The sequence below is a fragment of the Monopterus albus genome, unplaced genomic scaffold, assembly GCF_001952655.1.
Source record: "Monopterus albus unplaced genomic scaffold, M_albus_1.0 scaffold149.1, whole genome shotgun sequence".
Taxonomy (NCBI): domain Eukaryota; kingdom Metazoa; phylum Chordata; class Actinopteri; order Synbranchiformes; family Synbranchidae; genus Monopterus; species Monopterus albus.
In genome coordinates, this window is record NW_018128029.1 from 709,674 (window position 1) to 728,458 (window position 18,785).

At 39.2% G+C, this 18,785-nt stretch overlaps 2 protein-coding genes across 3 annotated transcripts in view; both read left to right on the plus strand.

The window, feature by feature from the left end:
• Positions 1–11,800, plus strand: part of znrf1 (zinc and ring finger 1) — a 126,967-nt gene extending 115,167 nt beyond the window's left edge. Inside the window, exons 5-7 of the mRNA XM_020614681.1 lie at positions 3,296–3,401; positions 8,711–8,807; positions 10,177–11,800. Coding sequence (XP_020470337.1) covers positions 3,296–3,401; positions 8,711–8,768 — 164 coding nt within the window. The 3' untranslated portion in view covers positions 8,769–8,807; positions 10,177–11,800. The remainder of the gene's footprint in view (positions 1–3,295; positions 3,402–8,710; positions 8,808–10,176) is intronic.
• Positions 11,801–15,715: 3,915 nt separating this feature from the next.
• gins3 (GINS complex subunit 3) overlaps positions 15,716–18,785 on the plus strand; it is a 16,234-nt gene continuing 13,164 nt past the window's right edge. The window contains exons 1-2 of one of the 2 annotated variants that reach the window (XM_020614684.1): positions 15,723–16,040; positions 17,510–17,743. In XM_020614684.1, the coding sequence (XP_020470340.1) occupies positions 15,870–16,040; positions 17,510–17,743 (405 nt within the window). In that variant the 5' untranslated portion in view covers positions 15,723–15,869. Of the gene's footprint in view, positions 16,041–17,509; positions 17,744–18,785 lie in introns of both variants that reach the window. The other variant, XM_020614685.1, reaches the window with a different exon arrangement.

Genomic DNA, 18,785 nt, shown 5'->3' on the forward strand with positions numbered 1-18,785 from the left:
TTAGAAACAAATTTAGAACGTCGAGAGTGGACAGCTCCACACATCAACTGTAATTTAGAATAAATTCAATGTGCGGAGTTTATGTATTACAAAGGTTCCACTTACCTATCATTTCTGGCCGGCCAGTTGATGTATGGGACTGCTCACAGCTCTGACTGCAACCAGGAGGCCACTCTCTCATCAGGGAAGAATTCAGCTCAGGACCGCATATCGGATCTCCAGCTCAGCCTGGCACAGGAATACCGCTGTTGGTGGTCCGGGACCATTACTCAGGAAATGGACCGGTCGTCTTGCAGAGTTCAGCTGGGTCGCGGGTCACGGCACCACGTTGTAGGATATGGTCCGTCTTACCATGCTAACTCTGAGAGACGAGGCAGTCCAAGTAACTTCAAAACAATGCTGATTTATTCAAAGGATCACAGGTAAAATTAACATTACACGCTCAAGTGTCTTGCACCTCCAACATGCATGCAGGCAGATGTAAGATGAAAGACCCTGAGCCCACCATGACTATACATTTTATCACTTCGGTTGGGCTAGCCCCATACTATACAGAAACGTCAACTGGGACGTCTCTGTTACCAGCTTTGCAGCTGGCTCTAGCAGTAGTCAAAACATGAAGCAAATCAACGTGTGAATGTGTATGTCTGTTGGTTAAGTGGTGTGTAACTAAAAACATTCTCACGACCTCTAGTACATGTCGTGTCTTAAACATAAGAACATTATGGCTAAGGCTACAGTTATACACATTGTAATAATAATATTAAACACCCTGTCTGCTGACAGTCATCAACTCTTCTCTCTGGTATCCTTGACCAGAAGTGCCCTGTAGAAACTCATAAGCAGGCCTAAGCATTTAACAGTCTAACTAGACACCCTATCTCCACTAAACATTTCAAATATATAAAGTATCTATCCAATATCTATCTGACTAAAAATACCTAACATTATCCAGAACACTGAGAGATGCTGGGTGTTTTCAGGAGGATGGAGGGATGTGCTACAAGGAACAACAGAAGAGAGGAGGGGGGTCAGGAGAGGTGAGAGATGTGCAGTGAAAGGGAGAGGGTGGGTGGTTATGGGAGTTTGTTGAAGAACTAAGCTGATTTGCAGTCAGAGTGTCTTCTGACTTTTATTCCACCTCACAATCGACTCCTCTTTTTCTGGCCCATATCCTATCTATCTATCTATCTATTTATCTATCTTCCTAATCCATCAGCACTGAAGATGTTTGTGCACAGTCACGTCAGTGACGTGTTTACAGTTTGTTCCTCAAGTGGCCAAAAGAACACTTGATGCAGCTGCAACTAAACCTCTGAATACAGGAGCTTAAGTTTAAATGATGTATTACATTGCTTTTTCTTACTTACAGAAAGACTGTAAATACTCAATCTACATTCTATTGGCTCCTAGACAACCGTTTCAGCCTCGGCTTTACCATTGAGCCAATGTCAAACTGGAGCAGCCACCAGGCTGCAGAGTCAGTAGCTGGGCCCCACAGTGACAAATTTGAAATTAGGTGTTATGAAACTTTTGGGACCCATCAACCTGCATAGTAGCTGAAAAAAAGATTTTGAGGATCACCATTTTACCCAAAACATCAATGTGTTATAGTTTGTGTGTAAGATATCCCTTATATTACTGTAACATGCCGCACTACAGTATATTATCTGCCAAGTTCAAAACTTTATTCTGCACTGGCACTGTTGTGTTATGACACCATGTCATATTATGATACACATGCTTTACTGTGCTCATTTGGCAGTTTATTAGGTACATCTAGCTAAAATTAATGCAATCTCATCCAACAGTCGATAAATTCATCTTCATGGAGGTCATAATGTTCAATTCATGTTCACACTGATTCAACTGTATTTTTTTTGTGCTTCTGTTGAACTGTTCTCTACATTATTCAGTGAGTTGTTCTGTTACTTAGCCTAGTTTCATTGATATACTAATGGATGAAGTAATAGAAACACCTGTCACCACACTGAAATATCTCAACAACTATAAGCTGTACTGACATTGGTGACCCCTAATCACCTGAAGGTCACAGTTTATTCTGTGAGGTATCCCAACACTTAGAACTGTACAGATATTCATGGTCTCCTATTGACATTGGTGATCATTTTGCCTAGCGTCAAAATGGGGTTGACATTAGTGTGGATTTCCATGAAATTTGACGCATACATTCATGTTTCCCTGAGGATGAACTGTAATCACATTGGTGACTTTTCATCTAGTGCCAGCATTAGGGCAAACTTTTAATTGGTCCAGTTAGTACTTTAGTTAATGACTAAATGCCTACAAAACTAGTGCCATTTCCATTAGTCTCAGCTGTTGCTAATTAGTACATGAGCTATATAATTAGATCTGAGCTACATACTAATGTTAGCATGTAGCTTAAAGCTGCAGATGAGACATTCTGGTGTGTAACAGTTCCATTTGCAGTCTGATTTTTGTTTTTTACTTGTCTTAAATCCTTTCAAAGGTTCACTTCTATCTGCATTTGTTTGATTTCTTCTTTTTCTGTCTGCTGTGGACTTGAAAACCTTACATTCTAGAAAGTGCACTCAGCTACTATGACAACTGGCGACCATGATCAATCATGAACAGTCTTAGGGTTCATATTTCTTGATAGGGAGAGATGTTATTTTAAATGATTACTAAATGTAGTAAGAAATCTAAAAAGCAAAAAATCTTAGAGCATTTTAACCAGTAAACACTTTGACTGTTGAGTGGTGTTTTCTTCTTAAAATAACTACACTATTTAGTAAGAAACAATGAAAGCAAAATATTGCCTGTGTATAAAGGTACATATGCATGTGGATAAAACAGAATGTGATAAACTTGACGTATATAGTATAGTATGTAGTATAACACAACATTTACTATATTGCTATACTTAGATGTTCTTTCTTCCTAGTGCATCCTGGACTACATGAGAGTAAATGTAATGTAGAGTAAAAGCTCCTGAAAAAGAAACTCTTTAAAAATTTAATAGAACTACTTTCCAAAGTCTTACAGTGTGCAGACCTTTTAAGACCTCTGAAAAGCCTGCATTCATCACTGTACAACTATGGAAGTAAATAAAAAATGATGGAGACTTTGATATCTTTACTCTGGAAACAGACAAGAGGCTCCTAATTCATAACTAACGACTGTATCTGTTGTAATGCACCGGCCTGCTCTCTCTGCTGCTCACTGCTGTGTGATGTATGATGCCAAGAGTCTGAAATGTGTTGTTTTTGGTGCATACTGATATGTGTTCTGCTCTGTGTGCCTGCCACCTTAGATGATGTGTTGGCGAGGGATGCCGGTGAGTGTGTCATCTGTCTAGAGGAACTGCAGCAAGGGGACACCATAGCCAGACTGCCGTGCCTCTGCATCTACCACAAAAGGTGACACATTTGAATTATTGCCTCATATATAATTTTGCACTTCTTCTAATTAAATACACTTACTTAACTGCAGTAAAGGTACTCCTTTACTGTAAGATGAATAGTACCCCTTGCCTTTGATTTGTTGTTTACATTATATCACTGGATAATAAAGGTGCTAGGATTTCTAAACATCACTATATCACTGTCACGTTAACTATGATAGCTTCAGATAATTAGCATAAACAAATGAGAGTAGCCTGGAAATGACTGATAGCAGCTAGTGTGTCTCAAAAGTCTTCAGTGGGTTTTATACAGTATGTATAAAGAATTTCCCATCAGGCTTAGTATTTGATCAAAATCCTAGTAGTTTATCTCGTTACCTGTAGTGAAAGACAGCAAAACATCATTTTTGTGTAATAAAAGTAATTTTTAAAAGAAATCTGAGAATAATTTGATACTAAATGATACACATAGCACCTTTAAGCACAAATCTATCAAGAATTATAAAAAATTAAAGTAAGCATACATTATTGTTAATTTATACCATAGACCAGGGGTCTCCAACACATTGCTGGCAAGCTACCAGTAGTTTGCTACCTGATTCTGAGTAGCTCGCCTAAAGGTTCAGAGAATATACAGTATGTAGCCTACAATGCATGCAATATAAAACTAAAAGCATTACACAATAGAACTTCGCTCTGTAAACCAATCAATCAATCAGTCATTCATTCAATCAATAAAAGGAATTTGGCTCCTGCTCAAACTGCAATCCAATCAAATACAGCAGCAAATTATTATTTGCCAATCACCTGTCAATCTAATGAGTTATGGTGCTGTCAAGTTTGTTTATGTCAGTTACGTTCAGTGATGTAAGCAACACTTTTGGACAATGTTGCGTTAAGCCTTAAAAGTCTTCACTAAAATGAAATGAAAATGTAACATTTCTCTACAAGAAACAGGAGGTACATTGCCATGGATTTTGTTAGTTGTGCTGTGGCCTGCAGCATGTTTAGGCTACATTTCAGTAAAGTAACACTACACCAAATTTGCCATTAGCAGTTGCTGTTTGCTACATACCACTGAATGTACTGCAAAGGTGTCAGCGCATTGGTTTAATACTCTGTCAAATACTGGCATAAAAAGGGATGTGTTTTTCTACTGTTTCTAAGCGGGTTGTGGACATTTATTTGCAGTGGATCACGGTATCCTCATGTTAGAAATGAACCCAATTCTTTTGTATTGGAGGTGAAGATACCTGGACGTGTAATGTTAATTTTACCTGTGATCTTTTGAATAAACCAGCACGGTTATTTTTATATCCAAGTGGTCTGCCTCGTCTCTCTGAGTTCCTGGTTAAAAGAACTGGAATATATCTTACACTCAGGACCCTGAATTAAGTTTTACAATACATTTTATCTTCTTGGGCTGCTCCGCCCTGGACAGGGGTACAACCTTCAATAGTTTGTGATCCTATTGGTCATTTGGTGTGAGCCGGAGCTCGCACTTCCATGTTGAAATATGGTAAATCTAGGTATGTGTGTGTGTGTGTGTGATACTAATAAGTATGTTAAACTGGCCAGGTGGTCATCTCAGGTTGTAGCCCCTGGACATCCCAAGACAAAGCAGGACTGGGGATATGCTAAGTGGGTCGAGGTGTGAGTGTAAAACAGGCCAACAGGTCTCTGTTAAAATGTAAATAGGCTATCTGGTCACAAAGAGATGCAGACATCTAGTCTCTACAGAAGTTACAGCATTCAAAGTAAGCAGATTCTGCTTCATTACAATTTTAAGATATATAAGCAAGGAAAATAAATGTATTAAAATAACCAAAGCTCAGTAGTTCTGGACAATCATCAACACAGCTGTAATATGTATAAACATGGAAAATAAAGTTATGAAAGGTAACTAAAGTTATGAAAAGTAACTAAAGGGAACTAAAGGTATGAGAAGTAACTAAAGTTTATAAAGTAACTAGAGTCTATAAGACTCAAATCTTACACTCAAAATGAGTAAGAAACAGAAAATTTCAGGATATGTTTTTTAATCAAATTGTGGCAGTTGGGCATCAAAGTAGCCTGCCTCAATTGTTTCTATTGTTGTTTGTGTTGATTACCACAATAACCAACTTTCCATAGTTTTTACATCACCTACAGTACATGCAATCTATAAAATAAGGTTCTGATATGTGAAAGGAGGTGCATATGTGTCAGGATAGCCAGTAAAGCTACCCTCAATGTTGATGGCGGACTCAATTATGAGGCCAGGTGAGATAGAATAAATACAATCTTTTTACTGTAAGCACTCGAAACATACACAGTAACAGTCCAGAAAACACAATCCAAGTCCTACAACAGTGCAGCGTCGAAGCCGGCAAACATACACAGCAAAGGGATCCAAAAGAGGGAGGTCAGAGAGAGAAGACCAAAGGTCAGTACACAGGCGCAAACAGATCTAGAAGGACAAGGCAGTAATCGGTGGTCGAAACAATCCGGGGTCACAACAGGAATCACAATAAACAAGAACGCTGGAAAGTCTGCACAGGGGTCAAGGACAATCTGGCAGCTTTCCAGTGGGAGGAAAGCTGCTAATGAAGGGGTGAAAACAGGTGAAACCAATGAGTGCTGATTAGTGTAAAGGGAGCTCTAGTGGAGTGAGACCAAAACAGGAACTGAGAACAAAATAAAAGCGTGAGACCGGAAACCATTGGGGCCGAAACCTGACACATATGAGCTTACAATCTGATGTGATGACTGATGTTGTTTATGTTTTTGATACAAAATGTGTTGGATATGAATATTTGATAACTGTTACACAAAGCAGTCACATAAAGAAGTAATGGCACTGTTTGCAGTTTTCTGGTTTTCTGCAATAATTGGCCATGAAATGTGATCTGATTTCCACCAAAGTCACAAACATCAATAAACACACTATTTCTAAGCCATTCTGTAGTAGATTTGCTTCAATGTTTAGGGTCACCGTCCTGCTGTATCACCCAGCTTGTTCTGAGCTGCAGCTTGCAGACAGCCACCCTGACACTATCCTGTGAGATACCTGGATAAACTTTGGAATTCATTTTCACCTCCACAATGGCAAGCGGTCCAGGTCCAGTGGCAGCACAGCAGCCCCAGCTCCCTCCACCGTACTTCACTGTTGAGATGATGTTTTCATGTCGGTACACAGTTCTCTTTTTATGCCATGTAGTACTTGGTGCTCTTCCCAAACAATTCCACCTTTGTTTGAACATAAGGTTTTGATACAATATGTGATTAAATGTAGCTAGCCATAAGTAGTTCTCTTCAGTTTTCATTTTTACAAAGTAACTCTGAATAAAAATGGTTGGAGACTTACTGCCAAAGACTGTTTGTTTATGAAGACAGATGATGTGACAGCTCCCAGAGGTGAAGCCACCATGAGTCATAATCCCTGTCTCCTCCATGTTTAACAGATGGGACAGGTGCCAAACTAAAATTTCAAAAAACAAATCATTTTTTCCCAGAGGTCATTTCTGTCAAGTAGATATTATCATACTGATGTTTGTACAAGTGGTTGTTTTTCTGGTACATTTGTTCTATAAAAAGGGGTGTATTTTGTGATTGACTGCTTTTGTTGGTGGTCTAATGCAGCTACAAAAGCAAAAGGGCAGCCACCATGTTCACAATATTTTGGCTTTTGCATAGTGAAGTGGTGATGCATCGTCCATCTTTATATACAGTTTATGTTTTATACACAGAGCTCAAATGTATAGGTAGTAACATTACAACATTACTCAGACCTGTAGGAAAGTACTTTCCTTTAAACCTTACTTTGGCTGAAAAAGGCACAACCAGAGTATAAATTTAAGATATGTTACTTGAAGGTTTAGATTTTATGCTTTTTTCTACTCCAGTACATTTCAGAAGGACATAATATGTTTTTCACTTAAAGTTCGGTGTCCAAGTTGTGGAAATCAAGTCCCTCTAGCATTAGACTAAAAAGTAATCCACCTGTCTGACCCACCCCTTCCTCTTCCTGAGCGGTCAAAAACATAACCGGCCATGTGACTCGTAGCAAATATTTCCAAGCAGGTTAGATCCAGTGTTTTCCTCAGGAAACTGCAGGATTTACAAACAAACAACTACTTTAATGACTTGTCCAGCCTTGTATATCATAAGTAATTGATGTTTCAAATAAATATTAAACATTTAATTATTAATTCTGGAACAAGTTGATTTGAGTCAAACAAGACCACCAGTTTCAAATCTTGTTCTAGTAGAGATTCACCCATTTATGCATTTGATTAAATTAAGTAGTTATGTACTAAAAGACCCTCATTCAATTAGGTATACTGGATTTCCACTGTTGGAAATATGGCAAAGTAATGTTACGCTTCAGGAGCCTGCAGTAGAACAACTTTCAAAAAACATATTGTGACTGTCAAATAGCATCACACGCGTATATGCATGCCACATAAATTTTATTATAAAACATGTTTTGAAATTTCTTTAATTAAACACCAGTTATATGGCCCCTACTGTAAGTACAGTATACTGTAGTCACATACTTTCCAGGTAAAGAATTATCATGCAAAACATTAGATGAATGGCTTGCATAAAACTACCTACTAAAAATCTGTTCCTCTTCAACAGTTTACAAGATTATTATAAAATACAGCTTATACTGTATGTTAAGGTATAGTCCAGAAGTATATGTAATATTTCATAAATGACAATGTAACAATTTGATGTGTTTTTCAAAATAAGTTATTTATTTTGAAATACATTTTGGTGGCTATATCTTTGTAATTTTATTTCAGTAACATCTTGATTGCAAGTCTTTCACCTGTAATGGAGTATTTCTACTTTGTGGTGTTGTGGTAAATGATCTTCTTCCACCACACACATTCTAACAGAAAAATTATGTTCAGTGGTAAAGTTCCATAAAGCTTAATTAAAATAATGCATATGCGAGTGTGCTGTGACACTGCTGTTCTTATTCCCTCTGGGTCTCATGTATATGTTGTATACTGTGTAAGTTCTGCCAATGTGGGTGTAAATGGAGGCCTTCTAACATGCCTACGTGTTACTTTAGCCACAATCCTCTGTAGTACTGTATTTAAGACTACAATATCATTCAGTCGTTATCTCAGGTTCTCCCTTGCTTTATTATTTTTCTTTACTCTTTAATAACTTACTGTGTTGACTGTGATTTTTCTTAAGCCCTGGTGACTGACCCTGTGATTAGTCGACTGTGAATATTTGACCTGTACAAAGAAAGTATTTGTGTTAAGTATCTCTATCTGTTCCCGGTTTTAACTACTTTTATTCCTGTGTGTTTATGTGTATCTGCAGCTGTATAGACTCATGGTTTGAGATCAATCGGTCCTGCCCTGAACACCCCTCTGACTGACTGACCACCACGCCCACTACAAATAGCCTAATGTTTAAGGTGAGCACATTTGCTGATTATGAATGCACATGTAAACCAGTCTACAGAAGCTCATGGTGGCTTGTATAAGTTATGGATTTGATGTATTTGACTTGATACAAATTCACCATTGAAATTATTTTGATGTGATTGGAAAGCCCTTAAACATAACCAGAAATTATTTTTAATATCATAGATTTTATACATCTGTGAATCTGTATCTTGCTGAATATCACTATAGTAGTAGTGTTAGTATGCCAGGCTTCAATAGACTAAGTGAAGCTTTTATTAGGGCAAAGCCAAGTTTTTTTTTACAGAGGACAGTGGCTGTCTCTGACCCAGCTTTCTGTATGTGTAAATAACCTTTATGTCTATAGTCATGCTAGCACCTCTGTGAGGCTGTATTCAGCCACAGCAGCTTTTTGAGCCACAGTAAATGCTAACATTAGCATGCTAACACATTCAGAAAGATGATGCTGATGCTAAACAGGTGTGTATGCATTTTGGTCTAGTGTGTTCACATGTTAACCTTGGTTAATTAGCACTAAACATGAAGTGCTGATGAGACTGAGGGGAATATCATTAGTTGCAAATGTATGTTCAGAAACCAAGGTGAACTAATTAAAATTCTGATCTGATGATTAAAAGTCAGAGGATTACCAAAGCCATCAGGATTCATCACAAAAGGAATTTCATTGCAATCCATCTAATAGCTGTTAATACATATCACTAAAAATCAAATATGTCAACCTCAGTGGTGCTGGAAGAGACGTCATGGAATCACAGAGGTTAGAAGAAGAATACATGCCCTGGACACCATGAAAGTCTACAAAACTTTGTGGAAGTCCAGCCAGTAGATGTTGACATTTTGTATTACAATGGTCCCAGTCAAGGTGCTAGGGAAAATGTCAGAGGGTCAAAGGGATTGGTCCTCTGGGCACCTTAAATACTGTACTACATTTCATGGCAATCCAGTAGTTTTTGACCTATTTTATTCTGGGCCATATAGGTGGACTGATTCATCAACAAACACTGCTAACCATAGAGTTATGCTGCTGGCATGGTGAAAATTTATATACAATTCCTAGACTAGAATAAGGATTACAAATACTAAATAGTGGTAAAATAATTTGAGTAAATTTTCATAAATACTGGTAGGAATAGTTACATCAATACACCCCTTTATTTTTCCATGAGTACTTTTTTAGAGTGCATTGATATACATTGTCTACAACACTATACAAAACTATTTTTCATCCATTAATATGTTCTTATTTACAAGACTGTGAATCACTTTGACATCTTTGATGTCATTACAGTCTTGCATAATTTTCCCTGTCCTTGTCTCTTTGTCTGGCTCTGCCCCACCCTTCCTCCTCTGTGTCTGCAGGACATCTTGTGGTCCTGCCATGGATATCTGGACACAGACGCAACCAAATCCAATGAAACAATGAAAGTGATCAACACATACTTATCCTGACAGAATTCATCATCCTAACCAAGATAATTATCATTGTGAACTGAACCAAAAAGAAGAAAAAAAACATGACTGTCAAACCATTGTACATTAATGGGCCCCTCCTGAGCCTGCCATTTTATGTTTGCTGAAGAGACTGGTTACAAACTCCCCTCCTTCCTTCTCCTCCCATGTGTGCAGGCAAACAGTCCCTTAAAGGGCTTCATTAGGCCTCAACTTTCCTTCCAACTCAGTTGTGGCCAGTTGCCTCCCTGACATGCTCAGGTCCTCACAGCTCTCTCCCATGGCCTTATCTAGGGGGAGGAGAGGAAGCAGAGCAGGGAGGGGACAGGGAAGAGGAAAGAAAGGCAGAAGAAGAGGATGAGAATGAAGAGGGAAGAAACCGAAAAATGGAGGACTGATGAGTTGCAGAAGCTTACCATGAGAAACAGACTTGTACAATAACCTGTGGGTCTCTCATCTCGCAAAAGGATTCCAACTTGGTGACGTCCTCAGATAACAAACTGGGTCCTGCTTCTTTATCATAGTTCCTACTTCAGTGTCCTTCCTTGACAATTGGCTCAAAAAAAGTAAAAAGTCCCCCAAATGCTTCTTATTTGTGGTTTGTGAACACCTGGGCAGGCAGGGAAATATGAAGGGGGAAAATGAGGATGCCAGCTTGTCTTGTAGGTACAGGACCGAGTGGGGAATGTAAAGATGGACTGGGGCTGGAGAGGAACACTATGAGCATGCTGAGTTCTGGCTGGGAGGAAGGAAGGGGCCAGTAATGTAGTTTACGCTCCTACTGTGTAATGTGTGTCTGGAATGCTCCAGGGTCAGGCTTTACCTGGAATGTGTATGTACACTGTGTGTGTGTGTGTGTGTGTGTGTGTGAGAGAGAGAGAGAGAGAGAGAGAGAGAGAGAGAGAGAGAGAGGGACAGTATGAAAGGTCACTGTAGAAGGCTGACTAGGACAGTGCTGTGTGTCTGTATATTGAAATGTTTACGGTCTAGATATCCATGTTCTCTGTGTGTGTGTGTGACTGGCAGTCGTCCCTTTACTTTGCTGATGTTTACAGCTGCAGAGAAGCAACATGATATATTGTAAATGACAAAGGTGACCTTTCTCAGTTCTTTCTTTTTGGATCTGCCAGATTTTTCATGTGATGATGATTAGTCATTTTCTCGTGAGAGCCTCGAGTGTGAGAGTGTGTGCCTCCGTGCATAGGACTGTTTGTGCATGTGTGTTTGAATGTGTGATTCATGCTACTGTCAGTTCCCCACATTGTGTTTATGCTAGAGTAGGTCTGGATGACTGTGACTGGAGACGTGAGCCACTCAGACCTGAAAAAGGACTCTGTAGTCCCAGTGTGGATCCACTAAATGGGGCTTATTTATTCATTTGTTCATATTTAACAATATTTGTTTAATATTCCAACTATGTGGGGTGTTACTCACTTTTCAGAATGCCAAGACATTCTGCCAAAACAAAATACAAACAAACTGCATTTACAAAACTACTGTAAACAAATGGTGGAATAAATTGTGCTAGATGACAGACTGTATTTTGAACTTTCCTTTTGTGACCCAGACACAACCTAAGGTATATTAAGACCAGCACTGGGCTTCCCATCATACATCATAACCTTATGATTATTGTCAACCTGTAAACATACAGTTTGTATACCTGTACATTAATGGGACATGGAACTACAGTTGGTCTTTAAAGAAAAAAAATCCACCCTTGATTCATCTCTCACTCTTACATCACTCAGAAATCTTTACATTCATTACACCCCATGAGTTATTGTAGGATTGAATGTGATGTATTTACTTTCTATAAACAGGCTGTGTGTAATCCTATTTCATTTAGTCATTTTACTACATTCCCATAAGAAGAGGACTTCGAGGGAGTAAGAGGAGGAGGATGTGTATACAAATAAGCTTACAACTGTTTTACTACTTTTTGAACATAAGACTGTTGTGGACAACACATGTCAAGGTGCTAGCTAGGTGATTAGGTATTTTATACCAAAATACACCTCAGGAGATGTAGTTCATGTTTCTCCATGTGTTTTTTTATGTACACAAGCTTATAACATAACTAGTACTTTCTAATGCCTAAAATATGTCATTCCTCATTGTCACCCTTAACCTAATAATTTAGTGGTTACAGTGGAGCTACTGGAACCATCCCAGTTTGAGATCACTTACAGTAGGCTATGTTTGGCTAGCTGTCAATGGGGAGAGACTGACTATAACAAACATTAAATTAGAGTCAGAAATGCACCACTGATACATGACAAACTGCTTTTTTTGTCAAAACATTCAAATGTGGATTTTTCTTTGAACATTTCCTCCTTTGCACTTTATGATAAATAATACTGAACCGGTCACAACAAAAGGACGTGATGGTCCCAACTCCTTCAGCTGCTGTTCCACTGTTGTAAGTTGATGTGTAAGAACTGGACTTTCTGCTAAGATACACCGGGGGACCCAGACCTCAGGAGAATTTTCAGACCACATCTTAAATGTTGGCAGGAAATGGCTGATCAGAGCTGGGAGCTTCCTAAGATCTTCAGAGCCCTATGACCATCTTTTCATTTTTTTTAGGCAACAATGAATGCTACATGCTCATTTTTTATACCGCTTAGTCCCAAATGAGGTCGCGGGGGGATGCTACATGATTTATCATTTTTTATTTGGCATGAAACTGGAGGAATTTAGCCAATACACTTAGAAGTGAGACAGCATAGTGTGTGTGTGTGTGTGAATGAAAAGGGGTATCTGGCAGCCATCTATACTTTATTTACTCTTTTTCATCTATCAATCATTCTGACTCTTAAGGTTTAACTTTGCACTTAATTAAAATGTTGATGGATGGTAAAGTTGCCACCCCTTTCTTTTATCCATGATATATTGCTCTGTAGTCATGTTTACAGGTCTTAACAGCAGTTAAAATAAAATGTAATGCAGTCAATTCCTGAAGGGCCCTAAGTAGTGCTCTGAAGCGGACAGGAAAACTGCCTAACAGGTGATAAGTTGAGCATTAACCATCTACACAACATGGGTTGCTCTGTACTCACACTGCACACAATAGTCATAAGGATTTGTATTTCCTTTCAAAGATGGATGTAAAGTCTTTTCATAAACCTTTACCTGAAGTGCATTATGAGGCATTATAATAACAGTAAAATTATGTAGGCACCATTTTTAACGGATTAACAATGGATGAAATGACTAAAGGCTGTTCACAGTGGCAAACCCACAGGGAATAATCCTGGAACTCTGGAGTTCCCCTCAGATCTACAGATGTTTTAGCCTCCTTAAGCTAATTGTTTTTGTTTTCCCACAAGCAGTTTAGCATGAGCATTTCAATGAAGAAAGCTAGGATCAACCACTGTACACTGCCTGTCTGGCACCAAACAGCAGACAGACAAAGTTAGTGACTAAATGGCGAACACAGTGGAACATTTAACAGCTAAAGAGCTGGTTATTAAAGCTGCCACTAACCCACATGTTTATATTAACAATGTTCCAAACAATATGTGTAATGTGAAAGGTGTCACCTTTAGTGTAGTGAACCTACCTAGAATTATCAACTGACTCCACTCTACCAATAACTCTCAACAGTGACATCAACGTTGTTTCCGAGTGCAACAAGCTGCTGTCTTTAGTAAGAACATAATCACTTTAGCAACTAAACAATCAGATACAGTATTTCCATCTGTTAGTGGTGCTGAGCTAAAAGGAAAGTGACTATTTGACTTAAATTCATCAGACTGCCAAAAACAAACAAATGATTCCAAATGAATCCTAAGATTTTAGCATGTCTGGTTAATAACCATACAAACTTATAAAGGTGATGTGTCAGGGATGTGTTTTTTTTATTATTCAACTGCCCTCAAATGACCAAAAAAAGCCAAAAACAGATTAATGCAGCTTTAATAATTATATTCAGAGAATGCATGAATGTATGATTCCGTACATTAAAGATACATTTTAACTCTAAGAGTTAAAAGTTGACATTTTAAAATCTTTTTCCTCTGTTTGCCTTGTTATCTTTCACAAAGCATCCTACACTGGCTAGTCCAGTAAACATGAGCATGCTTTTTGACAAAATTCTGGGAATTCAACTTCATCTTCTCTAAACAGATGCCTCATGCAGCAACCATCATGTGATGATGTCTAAGCTTTAGTGGAATTTGAATGTGCTTTCTGCAGAAAGTAGTCACACTCGTCCCTCTTACTATATCACTGGGGTTATGATGCCTCATGAACACCACTTCAAATAAAGTGTTGCAAGTCTTTTAGTACTGTTTCTTGTTAAGGACATGACATGTAGAAGGTTTGAGACAATGGGCAGTGTTAACTTCAGCTGGATAAGGATCAACATGATGATGAATAACGGGGCCATAAGAAGCCAAATAATAGTGATAACTACTATCCTCACTGCCTATTTGTGTGACAATGTTCCCAGTGTATCATGGCCCACAGCTAATAAAGAAGGATGAGCTCTTTGGGAAATGACATGTGCTTTACCCTGAGTGAAAATATCCAGTCTCTCAGACTACTGCTACAGTAGGACCACTGTATCGTCAGCCTGGCTTCTCAGCTCGAACACATAGCTACAAGAATACAGTACCTTCTTTTACCATGGTTACTATGACATTAGAGTCTTTTATATAATTGGCATATTTTACTTTCTGAAGATATGAATGGCTGCCAAGTTTTTGGGGAAGCCAACTAACATGTCTGGTGGCTTTTATGTGTAATCTCTAAGACAAGTATTAATTATGGCATATATAATCATATATAGAATCAGAATCAGCTTTATTGCCCAGGTGTGACGGACACACAAGGAATTTGACTCTGGTACATCGGCTTTCAATGTGCAAACAGTAAACCAGCATAAGGCTGTGTAATATAACAAAATAAGCAGTATTAACAGCAACATTGACAGCAACAAACAGTGCAAACACTGCAGAATAAGCAGTATAAACAGACAGTAAACAATGCAGACAAACAAAGGAATGTTCTTTGAAATGAGATAAATAGGGATAAAAACTGAGTACTTAAAAAATATATAATATTAAAAATATCAAAATAAGGAAGATGACTGACCTTTTCTTCCTGTAGTCTGAACCTGTAACCAGATGTACCCTTAAAGTTTTTCTCCATCACTATTATAATCAAATGCAAGATTATAATATGGACTAGGTGTCATTTCTCACTTATGAACGGATAAATAAGGATGAACAGAAAAAGGGACAGGAGAAAAGATGGGCATGTAGCATGCCTAATACAAAATATTGTATTTCAAGATTAAATACAAGCCATATTTAAATATAGCAAAATGCAACCACAGAATTTAAAACAGTTTGAACTACACTTAATAAAACCGTAATAAAGGTTAGGAAGATAGATATTTTGACTCAGTTCGACTCAGACTGAATCGATTGCTCTGGTCTAGCCGTAAACCTCATAGCGGCGCTCTGATTGGTCCACGTGCCGTGGCGCTAAAACCGTAAAGAGAAACAAGTATAAATGCGACAGGAAACGTCTTTGCTCAATAATAAAGTAAATATATTTGTTAGATCGCTTCTGTTTGTCTAATTCGGGTTCAAATGGATACACAGTCGTATGTTTCCGTACCACCTGGAGTTGGAATGGGGGAGAATTTTCTTTCTCTCGACGATATTTTGCTCTGTCATGAGAGACTTCCCATCCGAACAGAGTGTATTTTCCCCCGGCTTGGATTCCTCGAGAAGTCGAGTGACATGCAGGACATACCGGAGGTCAGTACATGTATTGAAGGAAAATGTATGAACCTGCTGTCGCTTAAACTTTTCTGAATTTGTTTATTTTGGTGAAGTTGGAAAGATATTCACAGATTCGAAGTTTCGGAATCAACAAATCATAAGCGAAACGTTGTTAAAACACAAAGGACGCCTCTTTAGTTTCGTAGTAAGATAGACTACAACCTTATTTTTTATTAAATCGAGTCGTTAGCAGACATTGGTCTCTGTGCGTCTGGCTGTGAGAGGAGTGCGCAGCAGGGACCGTCTACAGTGTAACGCTGAAAAGTGATGTCACAAAAAATATTCAAAAACGTAACTCTTAGACAGTGTAGTGTCTCGAAAATCACTTTATACGTTAAGGGTCTGCTGGTGGTTATACTACATCCATTCAAGAACAAGCTTTAGTTGAATTTTCATATGTTTATAACAGATTACCTCATTGCTGCATCATTGCCACTACCTGGTTGGGTTAGCCTACTAAGTCACTAACCATTTAGGGGCAACTTTCAGTTAAGCTCTGCCTGCAGTGATCATAATTCAGGATAAAAAAAACATCAAAATCTGGGTGGTTTTGTATTACCATCAGGGCTCTCAAACTGAGCCATTTCCAGCTTCATAAACACAGATGTTAAGGTGGAAGTGTTGCACTGATGTGCATGCAGTTGTACAGGTTCGACTTTTATTTTGGCCAGGCAGTGTAACGCTCATTGCAGTTCACTCTGGAGCACGACTGAAATGTACAACAGTTAGGAACCAAAATGCACATCATAGTGAATTTCCAGTTCTTGGAAATTTGGAACTGTTCCAACTTGGAGCCGGTTCTTAATACCAAGCCCTGATCTTGACTTGACCTTGCAGAGAAATATCCTATCAGCTGTTTGTTGAGTTCCATGATGCGGTCAGACACCAATCACACAAAGCGATGTGGATTGACAGCTCAGTCATGTTAACTAGCATACGTTTCATTTGAGATCAAGTCCCCTTTGACTCAGGCACTCTGCAAAAACACTACACCTGAGAATTTCTATGGCAGGGAAAAACCTGTGTATGACGTCTCAAAACTGTATCAAGTGTGCACTGGACAGACTTGTTGACAAAACTGGTGATTTTCTATGTTTGTTGTTTTTAGGATAGCCCATACCGAGGCTAAAACTAATTGAAAATGAATTTCATGTACTTGCTATCATGTCTGTGATTCCAGACTGTAGTTTAACTTATTCAACTGTGTCATAGACCTCCTTTGTTATCCAAAAAAACTATTGAATGTGCTGTTGAGCCACACTGCTGCCCTGGGTGACATGTTATAGAACTAAATTATTTTAACAATAGAAGTATACTGTGACTGTAAGGTGACACAGGGCATTCAAACCAATCCCCATGTACCAACACACATACAGTAGCTGCAGTATTGACCCCAGAGTCCAGGTATCTTGACAGTTACTCCAATTCTGTTTCCTTGATGTCAGGGTTCAAAGATGGAGCTACCTCTGTGGCTGTGCAAGGGTCTGTATGAGAGGAAGAAAAGGGTGCTGTCTGTGGAGCTTCCTAAGGTGTACAGAGAGGGCTGGAGGACCGTGTTCAATGCTGACCCCAAGGTGGTGGACCTGCATAAGATGGGGCCCTACTACTACGGCCTGGGATCACAGATGCTACACTTTGAAAGCCCAGAGAATCCAGATATTGCACAGACACTGCTGCAGGTGAACAGCATGCACAAATAATGGCACAGCAGAGTTCATTTAATGTGAGAAGGTATCAAAAAGGTGCTGGCATTGAATCATTGATACTGACATGAAACAATTTAGAACTGTTCCCCGGTCTACATTGGACAGTTATTAACAAGTAATACATTTTTAGATCAGACGGGGGTCCTTGTTAGACACACATGATGGTGATTTATTCCCTTCATCAAGGACACAGCATGTCTCAGCAGATTTGTGAACAGATTTATGAAAACAGCATGTACCCATGACCTCTGATGGGTAAGGCAAACCTGGAGGAGAAGAATACATTCCCTTCTGATGGTGGCAGGTAGTAAGTGAGCTTACTCTTTATTAGAAGTAATACATTTTAAAATGAATATAAGCGTCATTTTAAATAGTCAAAATTAACTGAGATTGTCTCTGTTCTACGCTTTGTTTGCAGAAAGTATTTCACGGTATTCAGGGCTTCACACTGCAAGTGATCATTTGTGTTTTGTGACCAGTTTTTTTTTTTTTTTTTTAAGATGCAACTGACTTTTTTCAAAGGTCACATCGAATGCACCTGTATAATGAACAGATGTTTAACCGTAAAGACATCCTCACATGGTGCTTGAACCCTCTCTTCTATCATCCATCCATTTTCCTCCGCTTATCCAGAACCGGGTCGCGGGGGCAGCAGTCTAAGCAAAGATGCCCAGACTTCCCTCTCTCCAGACACTTCCTCCAGCTCCTCCGGGGGGATGCCGAGGTGTTCCCAGGCCAGCTGAGAGACATAGTCCCTCCAGCATGCCCTGGGTCTTCCCCGGGGCCTCCTCCCGGTGGGACATGCCCGGAACACCTCCCTAGGAAGGCGCCCAGGAGGCATCCGAAACAGATGCCCGAGCCACCTCAGCTGGCTCCTCTCGATGTGGAGGAGCAGCGGTTCTACTCTGAGCTCCTCCCGGGTGACCGAGCTCCTCACCCTATCTCTAAGGGTGCGCCCGGCCGCCCTGCGGAGAAAGCTCATTTCGGCCACCTGTATCCGGGATCTTGCCCTTTC